Here is a 16986-nt window from a genome sequence, read left to right on the forward strand (position 1 = left end):
ATACTTGATCTAAATAAATTTATAATTTAAGCATTCATAAAATATATAGGAGATTTCTCGGACCTAGAATTTAAATTTTGATATCTCTGCCTGTACAAAGAATAAATTAGAAAAATATTAATTTTAATATAATAATTTTTTCTTAAATCTTTTCTGTTTTAAGATACATTTAAATTCCATACAAATAATTAACACTATCTTCTTTTCAACAAATTAATTTGAACAATCTTAAAAAAAGAAATAAGGAAGATGAGAGAGATATCTAGAGAAGATGCTTAACAATAAAAATTTAAAACTTGAGACACGCCATAATATTCTCTCTAATGTTTTTTTCTCGATCTTGTAAATTTTTAAAGTATTTGCAAATTTTTCGATATCCTCGTTTCGTATTTTCTTGCACCTCAACGATTAATGAACAGCGCGGTTGCATTAATTAGAAAACCGCCAATTAGACAATTTTTTGAGATCCGAATTGTTTTTGCATAGCGTCAAATGATCGCGACGTACAACACGCCGATCGTAATGATCTTTTCCAGGGATCGTAAATTACGGCGGCCATTCTCATTCCGTTCGCAGTTATGAGAGTACGAGCCAGAGATATGCGCCAGTCGATACTTACGCGTCCATTGTACGTATTAGTCTTGATGACATAATAGCGTTTGCAGACTCGATCGAATTCTTGCTCGCGATAATGACAAATGTCTTCATCGTTAGCTCATAAAACGAGCGATCCACATATTTCGCGCTCTTTTTAGATACAGCAAAGTACATAATCAAAATTCAAAAAATACACACACACAATTTATTTATCTTTCTATTTTCAGTAATGTTTTAAAATAATTAAACATATTAGTGTTAGATGGAATTTGTAATAATATTTTACGAGATTGATATATGTGTATATGTGTCATGTGCAATGAATAATAATTTTATAAATAAAATTTAAATTCTAATTGTAAGTAAATCTCGATACAAGAAATACGAATGATTAATAGAGCAGATTTAGAAGGGACACATTTTTTCAGCATTCACTCGACACCGGAAATCAAATTTCGTGGAACGCGTTACACAATCGAGATATGACTCATAATCATCCAGTGATTTCAACGACTCGCTTCACCGCAATACAAAAAAGACAAAATTAATATATCTCCTTATGCAGAATATTGCAGTTCTTGGAAAATGATTGATACGTACATATTCCATTTAATCGCATTGATGAGTATTAAGGTGAGGAGAGTAAGAGCTGCTACACATACTAATTATAATCACTCACCATTGAGTAGGAATCCATAACGAGCCTCGTCAAGGTGTTGCCCGCCTCCGTGTCTGGTTATTCTCTCAACAGGCTGATCGGTTGATCAGCGCGTGCACTCTTTCGCAGGATGCTGCGTTCGGTCCATCCGAAGCCTCGAGCACGAATTATTCGTCGCGCTCGAATCGCGCGTGTCGGTCACACTGTCTTCGATAGACGTCGATACATTAAATTCGATAGCGCGTCGTCGAATCGTGTATATGTATACTTATTTGCACTTTCGCGCTTCGACACTTCTCTCGTGCTCGACGTGATATTTTCGGAAGTGATATTTCCTTAAGGTTCGACGAGATTCTCACTTCGCGACGCGGACGGAGAGCGCGCGTATTTTTAAAAACGCGTTCGAGCGAATATCTCGAACGGCTCGATAGTGTCGCTGACGCGTGTTTTCGAGAATGCGCACAGCCGCGGGATGAAGACCGAGCGGAGAATATACGCGAGAGAACGAGAGAGTCGATGTATTTTCGTATTCACAAAGATGCGGGGATCGACGGGATCGATATACGACGACCGCGGGACCACGACGACGTATCTCGATGCGCGTGCGAGCGAGAGGAGAACGCGGGTTAAACGCGCCGATCCGTCGCGCTGGCGCGCTTCGAGCCGACTACTCGTGCGCCTCCGTCAGCGCTCGGCGTCACTCGGACTTGGTCGCGCCGCGCGTCGTTCGGTCCAGTGCGCGGGCGGATGCGGCCGACCACAAATCGGGGAGAGATGTTTTCGTCGAGAGTCGAATCGTCCGGCAACGTGTGTGATACGATGATGCTGGTCTCTTCTTTTGCAGTTTGTTTCAATTTTTGTACTACTTTTCATGCGTTCGTACATACGTGACATTTTTGACAGATGCTCCATACGTCTCCTTATATTTATATAATTATTCATATTTATATAAATATATATCTACAATAATGAAAAAAATTTTTCATACTCTAGTAGCACTTTTGTTTTCATCGTATGAGTGCAATTTATATTACGAAGTTGCATCTTACACTGTTGAAAAATGTGTGTTAAATTTAACAGATATTTCATATGTCCACAGAAATTTGTATGTTAATTTAACATAATATTGATATGTTAAATGGAAACACAAATATGTGTTAATATTTTTAACACAAAATAAATGCAAAACTTCAAGTACTTTAAAATAAATTTTGTGTAACATTAACATAATTTTCATGTAGAAATTAACTAAAAATATGTTAATTTTAGATTTTATCATCTCCACTTATATTCTCAAATAAATAATCAACATTTTTTCTGTAAATTTTAACAGATAAATCTTGTCGCTAATAAAACAGAACATATATATTTATTGTATGAAATTAGAAATAGATGCACACTTGTGTTATTTTTACGCCTAGTTTCAGTTGTTTTTAATAATTTAACATTTAACGAAAAATTTTAACGAGGATTGTTTTTAACAAGAAAACACATAAGTATTTTCCAACTGTGTATTTATCTCTCTGTTCGTGTATATTTTCTGTACTGCTGAATTTTAATACCTTTTTTGTGGATTGTCTTAATATATAAGTTTAATATAACGCATTATATAATAATAATAATAATAATAATAATGTACACTTTGAAAAACATAGCTTTATGATATATAATTTTTTAAAATTGGAATTTAGATTTTGCTCGGAGAAAATTAACTCTTCAATTGGTATCTTCGAATAAATTGAAAGAATTACATACCCTGTCCAGTTTATAAGAACTGTTACTAAGATATAAGCTGCAACTTTTTACGCAACTTTTTGCGGGCTATTAGCGGCCATTGCATTCGTCCGGTTCTCCGGACGCGTTTCGCAAAGCTGTCCGATAATGAGTCAATCGGCGTGCCGCTGGTCGTCGTCGGTTATCCGTGGATCGTTCAATACGCAGCATAAATCAGCAAAGCCGCAATTATATCATTCGAATGTAGCAACAACGCGTAACAACGATCGCTCATACTGCGGCTTCCTAACACACAACCTACTTTCGATTCACAGATAATGTAGTCAAATGTATTGTATATGAATGATTGCAACAGAATTACACACACACAGAATGCACCGCGCCCAATTTAGTTGTCAAATTATTCACCTGTTCTGATCCCAGAGTCCCTTCCTCGAGATATTAAAGATTTTTCATAAAGAATCACTTGATATGGACAACAATATATAATTAGAAGAGGGAGAAGAGGCAGGAATTAATTATGTTTCGTTCAAAGTATAAATGAACCGTTTTTACATAGAATGAAAGAGTTTGCTGGTTTTTATATTTATAATAAAAATGTTTAACTATATTTATTTCTTCTTTTTTTCTTTCGTCCTTCCTGCGTACATTCTTTACGTCAAATCTGTATGAGATCAGATCAGGATAACGTTCTGAAGAACGATAATCTTCGTTTTTTATTACGAATTACAGAGAAATGCGATTACAGAGAAATCTTCGGAGCACTTCCGGACGCATTAACGTCGGTCGCAGACGCGCGTAATTATGCAAACCGGATAGCCAACAGTCACGGTTCACGATAATGAAACTCGTCGATCGCTTACGCCGAAACGATCAATTTGAGATAAAATAAGTGCGGGTTGCAATTCCGTTCGAGGAGGAAACGCGCCCACGTAGTCGCAGCCAAAGAAGGTCACAAGTTGAAATATAATTTTCGTCCCGTCTGCGGAATATACTCAGAATTCTCGTTTGACGCCTGCGTGCGTTTTGGAATTAAATGCATATACCGCGTGTATAGTATATGGAGTGTTAGCTGACGCAGCGTGTTTTATATCGTCGTGGCAAAAAAATAAAGCGTCGATGAACCGATAGCAATTAAAGTCCTTCTCCTCTCCCGGTTGCAATTAATGACAATTTTACGGTCGATGAGCCGGTTTTTGCTGTCGCGAAAAATGACAAGTGAGATCCGCGACGAAAACTCGTTGAAATATATTCTACAGAAAATGAGAGATAGTAATTCTACAATATATGCGCGAGCACATATATGCAATTTGCAATTCTTCATGCACGCAGACATGCGATAGCAATCGAGAATTCGCGAAACCAGAGACAAATTTGATCGTTGCTGAAAGTCTACTGACGCGCACGCACGCGCCATTAGATTGTTACACAACGATTTCTGTAAGTAGACGACTGTTGTAGACCGTCCTAATACAGGATAGAGTTTATATCGTTTCCTTAGAAGGCGCATTCACTCGTCTTAGGAAAACGATCGCGTACATTCACCGCTACGATATTATATTTCGTATGCAATTACGCTTCAGACGTCGGTGACAAAACTGGCGGTGTGTAACGCACTCGTTCGTTTCTCTATGATCTTAAGAGATACGCTTGTCCCATATTTAGCGGACGTTGTAATGCAAGCGTATCGTAAACGCGACATGCACACGTCTCTTAACGTGTCCACAATATGAGATAAATTTATAATTTTATTGTATATACGCGCAGCACGCAATCCACTTTCGTGTTCTTATCGTTACGCAATATACACTTGTTCCATTAAAAGTGACATTTCTATACTTTGCAGGACTGCAAAGAATCTATTTTCAATTTAGCATAAAGAGATCTTAAAATGTTATTTAAATTTATTACAATGCCTAAAAAATTCTCAATTATTCATTGTTTTCATAGCATTAGAGTGACTGATATTCTTCTTATAATTTTTATGAATTATTCTTTATCTGAAATTAGAATCATTAAAATGCTAAACACATTAATTCCTTACTTTGACAATAATGTAATTGATAATTATAATTTCAGAAATGAAAAGTAAAAATAGAAATTGGATCAAATTTAATTATAAAAACACACATTAAAAATTGGCATGATATGATGACATTTTCCCAGACATATATTATATTTTCGCTAGGGAAAGATTGTCTCGATCTTTGGTTAAAGAAGTGACATTCTGCATATATCTGCGCGAAATTCTTATTTTTGGAATGCGAACTCTCTCGTGAATCGTTAAAATGTCGAGAGTCACCGCTTAACAAAAGTCGATCCTGATCGTTTTAAATCGAGTATACGCGCATGCTTAAGTGTGCAGAAACAAGTCGATGGTCCATACGCGCAGTCTGGAGTCTGGTGCAGCCGAGCACCAGGAGGAGACCGCGTGGGACCTGTTGGCCCCGCCCTTTGCCGACCAGATGTCATTACTCATTACGCACGCTGCGTCGCCACGCATTCCTCCTTCTCGATTAAAGGGCCTCAGAAAATCATCCGCAACTAGACGACTCTCCGACTCTCGTCCTCTCTTTCCCTCTCCGGTCTGCCAGGCAATTTCTCGCGAATGCAACGGAATGAGAAAATAAACGTCTGTTAGAGGAGAACGTATTCCATGTGGTCGTTCTTGAAATAGAAAAAAAGACTTGCGAGTGTAACACGTTTCGACGATAAAATTACTCCGTCAAGCGAGTTTTAAATTTGTAAAAGATTTCGAGAGAAAATTATGGAAATAGCAAACGCGCGCTCTCGTCGGTCGAAAGCGAATTCTTGTTTAGAAAGGATTACTTACTATATACTTGACTAGAGTAGAGAAAAATAAATAACGGTACGATTCCAATAATTTTGACGTCGCGCGGTTTAAAAATTGTTGTTAACTATTTTCGGAGAGAAAAAATGTAACATACAAAAAATCTCAAATTGTGTGAGAAAGAAATTTTTATCCTTGTCTTGAATAAAATTGCTAATGTTGAGAATATACCTTTCGATAATTATGTATATCTCGTAGCTCATTGTAAATATCAGGTAATAAAAATCTGTCAATAATAGCGAACGAGAACATGACGTATAGAGACCACGTGGGAGATGTAATAGAGCGAGGATCAATTTTCCTCGTTACCATCAACGTTGGTTAACGGTAAACATAGTTAAACTAAACGTCGCTCATCGTGTCGCGACGCGAGAAATTCCATCGAAATCCAGGAGAGGTTTTCTACACATGAATGTGATAGCTTCGGTGAAATCTACAAGGGCATCACATATAAAATGAAATAATAATGATGCACAAGCGAGACAATAATAATTCATTCAGTTTTCCCTCTTTCCTCCCATTCTGGTGCTGATGCACATTCGACGCACCTGCCAGCTCACTCATTGTCAGAGCGAGGCAGATTATTCGCATAAGTGCTGCGAATACACGAATCACACCTGTTATGCGTTTCAATATGCACTGGGTGCTCTTTTCGTTCGAGATGACTTCCTTTTCGTTTGTCATGCATCTGCGTAAAATCGTCACAATATCATCTGAAGTGACCGCCGCGCCGATGCAATCACAATCTGGATGCGATGCGATAGGATTCGTCGCAGCCTTGCGTTACAGGAAGAGGAATACGTCGCCGACAACGGGTTTTAAGAGAAGTTTAGAACATGTCGCGTGGGCGAAAGAAGAAGCCGTTTCCAGCCGGTTGTTCGAAGATTTGACACGCTTAAGAGGATCGGGAGAAAGCGATGAAAACGTATTTGAGAGGGCCCGACATAAAAACAAATTATAAGTGTCGAAAGGAAAAGTTTCACTAAGCAGATTGCTTTTCTCTAAAAACATTATAAAACAAATGTTTTTTTAAAAATATATACTACTTGTATAAAAAAATATACCCGCATTTTACAAATAATAAAAATTATTTTTTACACAAATATATATTATTTTTGTACGGAGAGAGATAGAGAGAGAGAGTGTAAATATTTATTTTGTTTTTGTTTTTATCTATGGATAAAATATATGTATATTTTTATTTATTTGTGGAGACACTCAAAATTCATTATTTATTATTGATTTTCATCCCCGGAGCAGTTGCATCTCTATCTTATGCGGATACAAATCACGACCCGTTCCAACTATTCCGAGCGATTCGCGCATAAGCGCGCGCCTATGCAACGATATAAGTTCCATGCATTACGGCTGCACTTGCAACCTGGGAGGCCCACCAGATAATGCGAAAAGAGAACCGAGAGAAGTAGATAGAGGTAGGATAGGTAACGATCGTGTGGACCGTGGAGGCAAGCTTAGATTATATTGCGTGCATTGCATTTTAGCCGCGTTAGATTTCTTGCCGATCTGCAAACAGAAACCCACATACACCCTCTTTTTTCCATGTGATAATAATCCCCGATTTTTATTTAACTCTTAACTCTCTCAGATAATGATACATGGTTTGCGAGATCAAAAATTAATTTTTGTGATGCTTTTTTTATTTTTATTATGTTCACGTGCTATGTGATTTATATGTATTTTTCTTACATTTTTTTCCTTTAACATTTGTTCCTTCTAAAATTTTGAATCGAATTTATCCTCATCAATTTTTATGTACATAATAATGAGAACGAAAAGATTTGCAAAATCAATGTCAGTAATGGTATAATCTCTAATCACGTCATTATTATTACAAATGAATTGATTCATGTGATTACAAAACAGAATAAATAAGAATTCGTTATAATAGATTGAAACGTAGACGAAAACGTGTCAGTATTCTCTATAGCGATAACGAACAAGTTACACAGCTTGTCTGTTAAAAACAGACAACTAATGGATAGAAGTAACATACATATCAATTGTTAATATTTCCATTTAAATAATTTAATTTTTATTTTTTAATTTTAATTTAGTTTTCTTTCTTTCTACTTTGCAAATTTTTTTCTATCTCGATCTATCTCTCTTTATACATATAAATAAATATATAATTTTATAAGATAATCATAAATATTGATAAACCGAAAACTAAAAATTATTATTGTCTAACACTTTTCACATTATTATATTGTCGGAAAGAAATAGTCAAAAGCAATTGTTAAATTGCCGTGCCAAAGTTAATAAAATCGTTTTGTTTTAATTCTCGCTGATATGAACAATAATCAAATAATTGAACCAGATTTCCTACGAAAAATGAAGTTTGATCGACCTGACAAGCGCGAACAAATGGAAATAACTTGTCTCTTTAAAAATGTGACACATACCTGTCACGAGGCTGATCATTTATAAATAGCACATAGCGGTACCACATTCGCATATTAACATTCTTTTGTATCTCCTCACAATGTAATGTAAACGCAAACGTCTTTGCGTCTCGAGAGAATCTTCATTTGACGCCCACGTTTGTACTGGCAATGGGTTAAGCCATGGGCATGTATTTTCTCAAATATCTAATCCTGTAAATCACAAATTTATTCGATGCTTGCGTAAACTTAATCAGTCATTTCACGCCGAGAAATACAGACTGAAAGTTGCGTAAGTGCCGCAAATTGAACTAATACCAACGATTCAGGTACTTCAATTTAAATTGGACGCTGACAGATGAGTAATTTTACAAATATTTAGAGCAAAAGCTAAAACTTTGAACATTCTATAATTCACAATGTAAATTTGATAAATGATTCTATGTATATGTATACTTCTTAAAATAATTAAGAGATAAAAAAATTGTCTAAAAAAATAGGCCAATTTTAAATAGCTGTAATTTTGTTTCAAAAAATGAGAATTTAAATTCTAAAAAAGAGTTTTAAAGCTTGAAATCTCTACTTTCGAGAGGTCATAGCTTTTTTCATTTTCTTCAATTCTGATAATTTTTATACACAGAAAACGACGAACATAACAAAATAAAAAATTTTTTTTACTTTGTAGACATGTCGCATATACAAGAAGATTTGAAAAAATTTTTTGACATTTTCACGTTAAAGTCTGAAGTTTTCCCTGCAAAATTGTTTTTTAAAATTTAAATTTCGATCTTTCCTTATCAAGTTACCGTAAATTGAAGAGAAAATGTCATTTTCATTTTAATTGTTCATAACTCGGTTCAAAATCATTGTACAACAATTTTAAGAATGGATTCTTAAAGCTGAATTTTTGCTCTATAGTATGATAAGACACTGAATTTTTTTTAATTCGTGAACTTTTTACAAATAAGTGAAAATAACGAGGAAATTCGCGAATTTTCTCCTTTTTGTTTAAACTTTGAAAATAATTACGTATTTTTGAAAGTAGAGATTTCAAGCTTTAAAACTCTTTTTTAGGATTTAAATTCTCATTTTTTGAAACAAAGTTACAGCTATTTAAAATTGGCCTATTTTTAGACAATTTTTTTATTCCTTAATTATCCTGAGGAGTGTATATAATAATTTAATGCGTCGTAATGATGCGATAGTTTGGGCATCTGTAAGATTTGACATGTGTAAAAAATTATATACATATATAAAATGTATAATATTATATGTATATATTGTATAATAATTCATAAAATATTAAATTTTTACCAATGAAAAACAGTTTAAAATCTTTTAATTAATAGCATGGTGTACAAATATCTAAATACGTTTTAATACTATAATACGTTTTAAATGTGTGTAATTTTAGATGTTACATTTCTTGATGACGAATATATATATATACCTACAAATGCTAAAGATTTCGGAAGAATATCGTAAAAAATATAATTGAATATACCTATCGATTTGCACATTGCAACGTTAAAACTATCGTCGTATTCTGCAGTACTTGACGTTTTATGCGTGGACTTAGAGACGGCGATTTGCGTGGGATTGGAATGTCTATGGGACTCGATCGCATTTTACGTTAAAACGCGAATATGCATACGATAGTGCTTTCGAAGCATCGATTTTTGAAGAATAATTTACACAAATTACAATCCCTATACTTTCTGAGTTTCTGTAGAAATTTAGTTTTATTCACGATTTATTGTAATGAAAATAATTTAGAAAAGCTAATACAATGACACATCCCGCGACTTATTCCCGATGTTGGATTTGCAGTTGTATATGCATACATAGCTCGAATCCTATTTATGCTAATAAGTGCCGACTATTCGTTTGAGCGGTTCATAGCACGCTTTATTGTTTTAATATCTGAAAGATTTTAATGTAAATACATGTATTTTAATATTTAATGTATATGTAAAATATATATATCAAAATTTTCTTGTATATATTTAATCAATATTTATGCAACAATATTTTTATCCTACGTATGTTCTTTTATAATAAAAATCTAGGAGTTTTGTATATACATATGTGTGTAATACGCATGTATATACATTAAATTTTATTATATATTCATGATTTATATTTGAATGCGCTGCAATTGGCATCATTTCTGCATAATTCTATGAAATATATTTAATTGCCACATATAATTGCAATTATTATTGTTATATTGTACATAGAAAATTAATATTAAATAAAATATATATACATATATATGCCATTTTTTATAGAAATATTTTTTCTATTATATTATTTTTTATAAAAATTACAAATTTAATTTTTTTAAGAGAGAAGATATCAATTCAAAACAACAAAGACAATTTTTAAAATAGATATTAATGGTACATTTATGCAACATCTTGTATGGATTGGTGTGTCGTGATGCTTTGAATCAGCACTCGCATATTCACGAGAGTGCAAGGACCGTTCGGACGTAGTTGCAAGTTGCAACCGCACGCTTACTAGGCAGGGACACTCTGATCTGATTCAAATGTGCTCTCGACACCCGACGGGATCTGCTAGGCGTGTAGGCGAGAGAGACGTCTAGCCTCTTTTGCAGGACCACTCTGAGATGCTAAGAGTAGCGTCACATCGGTGTCCTCATATCCATAGGCGTCGCAAACTCTTATTCCTTCTTGTTTAAAGAGTACGATATTTTATTGAATAAAAATTACGATATAAAAAAATTCAATTATTTTCTTTAGCTCATGTGTGTGTGTGTGTGTGATTACTACATTATTTATCTAGTCATCTAAATCCTATAACTTTTTTTATATGTGTATGTGTATGTTCCCTTCTTTTATATTATTATATACAAATCAATCAGAAAATAAGTGCATTTTTTGTTCTAAATGTCAAATTGTATTTTCAAGTGCTAAGATGCACGCGATATATTCTATTTTTTTATCGCATATACATATAATTAATAAATACTTAAAATATTTTTAAATAGAACTATATAAAAAATACACTTGACATAAAATCGTAATTTATGTTTACTGAATATTTATTTATTTTCTCGAAAATTTAATATAAAAATATATTTTTTTTAGATGATATAATATTGAATTATTTAATTTAAAAAAATGGTTGTGTGACTGAAATAATAGCTACTGATAAAATTATACATGCATTGAATCTATTTCTATAAAAGTGGAATCTTTAATTAGGAATTTGTTCAAAACTTGTAGTTTGTTCAATATTTTGACTTCAATAAAATATTTTTAACATTTATTATAAGTAAATTTTAAGCATTTTCAAATTTTGTTAAACATACGATCTTTTCTCATATATAATTTTCGGTCTACCCTATATATTCCGCGGGAGTTGCTTGCAACTTTCCATATCAAGAAGTTTCAAAGCTTCGGTAGTGGGATAAACAGGGACGCCTACACATATGTAAGACTGAACAGAAGTCGATAATGTATAAATGAACAAAATTTACTTGATAAAGTTCGATATTAAAATATATGTTATGATGTCATATAAATTAGTTGATTCTTCGTTATATAAATATATATATATATATATATATATATATATATATGCCAAAATACAATCTTACAATTACTGTATTATACTAGCAGCTTCAGCAGTACAAACACAAACATGAGATACTAATTGCAGCGCATTTGGACTTACATATTATGTGGGATAAAATTAATAAAATAGATTAGAAAGAGATAAAATAACATAATAAATCACATGTCTCTGATATATCTCACAATTTCTCTGTATTTACAATATAAATATAATGATAATTATACATTGGATATTCGTCACATTATGTTATCTTAAATCAAATTTATTATTTTAAAGTTCAGACATATCTAGCAAGGCATTTAAATGTGTCGGCATCCAATTTGTACCATTATGACACACAAACAATACATTGCCATCGATATACGCTTGAACGTTGCCCACTTTGTATACTTGCTTGGCCTCTTTATATCTATTCGGAATTGGCATAAATAATATACCTCTCTCTTCGCATTTCTTTTGCACAAGATCCTTGAAACCTTGTGGAATTTGTGAAGCTGTTCGTACTGCCTCTGCGAGCCTCTGTAAAAAATACACGCAATATTTAATAATAATCGAGCGATTTAACCAAAAATAATGTATAACCTACCTCCATCCTCGGCTGTGCGATCGATGCCATTTGTGACATTGTTGGTTGAGTTCTCTCTAGATTCGTTAAATATGAAACGTGTTCCATCGCGCCAGGTTGATTTTGTGGCCCGCTGACGGCCCTATTCATCATGTCCAATGCTTTCTTGAAATGCTCTGTAACACATTTCATATATTTTATGACTATATATTTTAATAAATAGACACTGTGTGTGAGAAACAAAAATAATTGAAGTTTGAAAAAAGGAGGAACAATTTACAAAAACTTGTATCTTTCTCACGAATTATTTTTGTTTTGATGTATATTAGAAAATACAGATTAATCACACATACATGCATTCTGAGTTATGTAAATTATTTCGCAGTCTATACAAATATATAAAAATTCAAAGTGATCTATGAAAGAGAGAGATGTTTTATATAGTAAATAATTCTATATAAAGATACCTTTTATCACTGGTTCCGCCAATAACTTATCACTCAACATGCCTTTCCAACCCATATACCAGTTTGTAACTTGATCATAATTCGGCGAATGATTGAGCCAAAGTGCCAAAACTTGTAACCATTTTGGGAAAAAGAACTTGTCTAACAGTCCTGCCATAATATGAACAGGAATCAATTCCTTCCACTCGTACACCCAATTCCATGGATCTATATGTTGTTGATGTGGGTTTATGACAAATTCGGATAAGGCTATTTGCAATTTTGGTATAATATTTTTGACTAAAAACGCTTCCATATCTCCCTTGGCAAACACTTCTGCCCAAGGTTGCAGCATTAATCTAGCAGATCTATCCGATGGATGCCAACCTCCTAATGCAGATCCAAGCTTTCTTCGTATTATTGGATAAATTAAAGTATCCAAACGATTTCCTAGTTTACATAAGAAGCGATTATTATTTATCCATATAATTATACACGTACAAGTATGTGAATATACTTACGTAATAATGGCAACCAAGGATGAATCCATGTATGGATGGGTACAGTGTCCGTGAGAGGATTCCATTCCTCCACTTCTAATGTCAATTTTGGCAAAACTAATAAATCTAATATATTTTCCAAGATCCAACTGGGTAATAATGGCATCCAATGTTCTATTAATTCAATCAAAGGATCAGGCTGTCTACACGTCCATTGCCTAATTTGTTGATAAATGAAAAGTATTAGAAAAGATATAAAAAAACTATTTATATTTAGACTGATTTAGAAAAGATTGAAAAATTTAGGAATATATATTTACAAAGATGTCCTACAATTATTTTCTTTCATATTCGCAATTAAAATTCATTATAAGAATAACTTACTGTATAGCTCCTCTAATTGATGGCATCCATGCGTTCCATACTAATTGATCATAAGGATGCATAGTCCGTGTTTGCAGTGTAGTGCTAGTTCCGTTTTCCAAAATAGACTTCCACTGTTCAAATAATTTGATCGGTTGTTTCGGTTGCATTAATGGATTCCAACTTAGCAAGCAATCTTTTATTTTTGGCGTTACAAAACTACTGGCCAATTCACCGAGTTCGTACATTTTGTACTCCTCATAATAATTGTCTTGCAAATTTTTAAAAGCTTCCGCGGTTTCTTGGAGAGACAATTCATTCGTTTCGTTCATTAATCTGTCCACAATCACAAGCACATTCTCTAAAGTATCAATTAGTTGGCTGTGTTGATCCACAACTTTCGATAAAGTCTTTTTTTCCGCTTCTAAAGCAACCACTCTGTCATTTAAATGTCTCATTCGTCGGTCATTTTGTATAATATCTTGCTCGCACATATCCACGAGTAAATTTAAATTATGCTGTAGTTCTGGTAAAGCAAAATTCACCTTAGATTTTTTATCAGACGTAGTCACAGTCTCGTCAGGACATTGTTGACCACCAGCTATCGCATGATATCCACTAAGAATTCTCTGTTCTGGCCCTGTCATATCAATAACTTTAACTCTGCTAATATCACTAGATATTGGAAACTTTCTATTGGGTTTCAACTTTCCATCTTCCAAAACTTGATCTACACTTCTATAACAGTATCTAACTTTCTTTTTATTGCTGTTATCACTCTTTCGCCATTGAGATACTTTGGATTTGGATTCTTTCGATTCTTCTTCATCGTCATCTTTCTTTTTTTCTGGAATTTTTGGTACCTTTTCTGGACCATACGCACCAATCGCACCTCTTCCTCTTCTAAGATGTGCTTCTACCGGGGCACTTATTCCTTGTAATTGTTTACCCAAACCTTTACCAGGTTCAAATCCCATCTAAATAAACAAATATCTTTTTTATTATCATGTTTTGTTGGAATTTATATATAAATATAAATAATAGATAATTATTTAAAAAATACCTGTAATAACAATTTAGTACCAATACCCCTTGTATGTACTTCCCAACTACCCATTCCATCTTTCATTAACGAATTTACTTTATTATGTTTTTTACGCAGACCTGCAATATCGCCGTCTAAATTCAAAGAGAAAGATGGACGTGATTTCGAATTACTTGGCCTTTCATCTTCTGAGCTAAATAAGAAATAAATATATTTTGATAAAGAAAAACATATATACCAGAAATGCTAATATGTATTAAATCTCACCTAGAATCATGTTTTGTTTGAGAATCTCGTGTCTCTTCTTCATCTTCTTCATTTTCATTATCTTCCTTATCTTTTGGTTTTCCTGCTTGTTGAATACCACCAGCAACAAAATTAACTGGTGCTGTATAATTTTTAGGGCCCTTGTTAAAAGTCTTGAAAGATGGTCTGGCAGATAATTCATCCTCATCACTGTCATCCGCCCATATTCCTATGTTCAAATCAAATTGTGTGATTACAAATTTGATATATATTAAATGTGTATAATTTTCACATAGTCATTAAATTACAATGTTCGGTCTATTTAATTCTCCCTTTTAACAACGTAATTTTAATAGTAATTTGGATATACTATACCTAGCATTTGTTGCTTCTTGGAAAGCTTGCGTCGAGGACGAGCTATGTTGAATTCATTATCCAAGTCATAGTCAGTGATTTCAAAGCTTTCCACTTCGTCTTCAGACATCTTGTCCTATTATGATCAAAGAGAGCGTACTAAAAAAAATTCTAATTGTAATTTATTATGAGATCAATTGTAATATAACAGAATATAATTTGATGCAACTCAGAGAATAGATAACCTCAATGAAGTGTTAAAGAATAAGACTGTTGAGAGCGCTATGTGGAGAAAATATGAATTACGTAGCCAAATCTACAAATCTTCTCAGTAAATAATAATGATTTTTGACAATTTTTGATTCTGTTCCGTGCTAGAAAATGCTGACAAAATGTGAAATAAAAATCTGAATAGCAGTAGTCATATCAATATTAGAGCTAATTATCAATTAAATTAAATAGTGAGATAGTTTAATACCTTGAGTATTCACTCGCTATTCAATATGTACTATGAAAAAATATATATATATACCCATACAGCACAGATTATTGCAAATATATTGCAGCAACGTTGCAATGTTGCAAGTTGCAATGCAACATTATAAAGACATTGCAGAGATATAAGTGCACAAAATTCCAGCACACTTGTAGCAACATGACATTAATATTTCAGAAATATTGCATGTAATCCAAATTCTATAATTTATATATTGTAATATATATGAATTAACTACAACGTATTTTCATTAATGATTTATTTACATTTATATACCTGTATATGCAACATTAGTTTATGGTTGCAATAACAATACATTATTGCAAACTCATAACATATTGCAATATTGTTGTAATATTTTGTTGCAATCTTCCAAAAAGCGGACATTTTAACATTGCTGCAATTCAACAGCAATGATGTAGCAACATTTTGAGTGAATTTGCAATATTGCAATATTGCGGTGAAAGATTGTTGTAATGTTTTTGCAATCTTTCGGTGCTGTATGGGTATTTATATGTATATATATGTATGAAAATATATAAGTAAAACTACATAAATAATAATAATAAAATAAGTGTAAAATTGCACGATAAATAATGAAAACGTATACATTCTAGGTTGATTATTTGATTATTTTCATCATATAACATTTCTCATGTAATAATTTTATAATTAATAAAATAATTGATTTACGATTAATTTAATTATTTTAACGTCATATATATATATCTACGTGCAAGTTTGAGTGTATTTTCATTAAAAATTAAACATTACACATTATTTTATATTATTTTAATTATATGATTCTCGTCATATTAAACATTAAACTTCATACTGAAGTAGCTAACAGACTATGATATGACAGGACAACTTTCATGTTTCTAACTTTAATTAATGTAATTGCTGAATAAGAACAACACTTGAGAAGGACCACAATGTAGGTCGAAACGTAGTGTGTACTTATTTTCAATAAATAAATAGCCAGTTTTTGGTCGAATTAAATTGTATCTTATTATTTGTTAAAAATTATACAATTTGCACATTAATTCCTAATCATATATATTATTTCGGCAATTAGGATGATTTTTCAATTATGAATTACTTAAACAGAAAGTTTAATTTCCAC

The 16986-nt window shown here is 32.8% G+C and overlaps 1 protein-coding gene across 1 annotated transcript; it reads right to left on the minus strand.

Annotated features, from left to right (window-relative positions):
- Positions 1-12012: 12012 nt before the first annotated feature.
- On the minus strand, positions 12013-15639 carry sip1 (septin interacting protein 1). The gene is made up of 8 exons (XM_085482759.1): positions 15386-15639; positions 15032-15239; positions 14783-14957; positions 13741-14696; positions 13378-13574; positions 12878-13306; positions 12432-12586; positions 12013-12364 (listed from the first exon to the last, which is right to left on the minus strand). Exons 1-8 carry the CDS (start codon positions 15492-15494, stop codon positions 12116-12118), a joined length of 2478 nt encoding a protein of 825 aa, XP_085338885.1. The 5' UTR covers positions 15495-15639; the 3' UTR covers positions 12013-12115.
- Between the last annotated feature and the right edge of the window lie 1347 nt (positions 15640-16986).

Source organism: Nylanderia fulva, unplaced genomic scaffold, assembly GCF_048542155.1.
Source record: "Nylanderia fulva isolate GAGA-0341 unplaced genomic scaffold, ASM4854215v1 Scaffold22, whole genome shotgun sequence".
In the NCBI taxonomy this organism is placed as follows: domain Eukaryota; kingdom Metazoa; phylum Arthropoda; class Insecta; order Hymenoptera; family Formicidae; genus Nylanderia; species Nylanderia fulva.

Excerpts from the sequence above, each read along its gene's own strand:
- sip1 (XM_085482759.1), bottom strand. The coding sequence starts at position 15,494 with ATGTCTGAAGACGAAGTGGAAAGCTTTGAAATCACTGACTATGACTTG. Across the intron at positions 14,958-15,031 it reads CAAACAAAACATGATTCTAG|CTCAGAAGATGAAAGGCCAA; the intron begins GTGAGATTTAAT and ends TTTCTTATTTAG. Across the intron at positions 13,307-13,377 it reads TCCTTGGTTGCCATTATTAC|GAAATCGTTTGGATACTTTA; the intron begins GTAAGTATATTC and ends TATGTAAACTAG.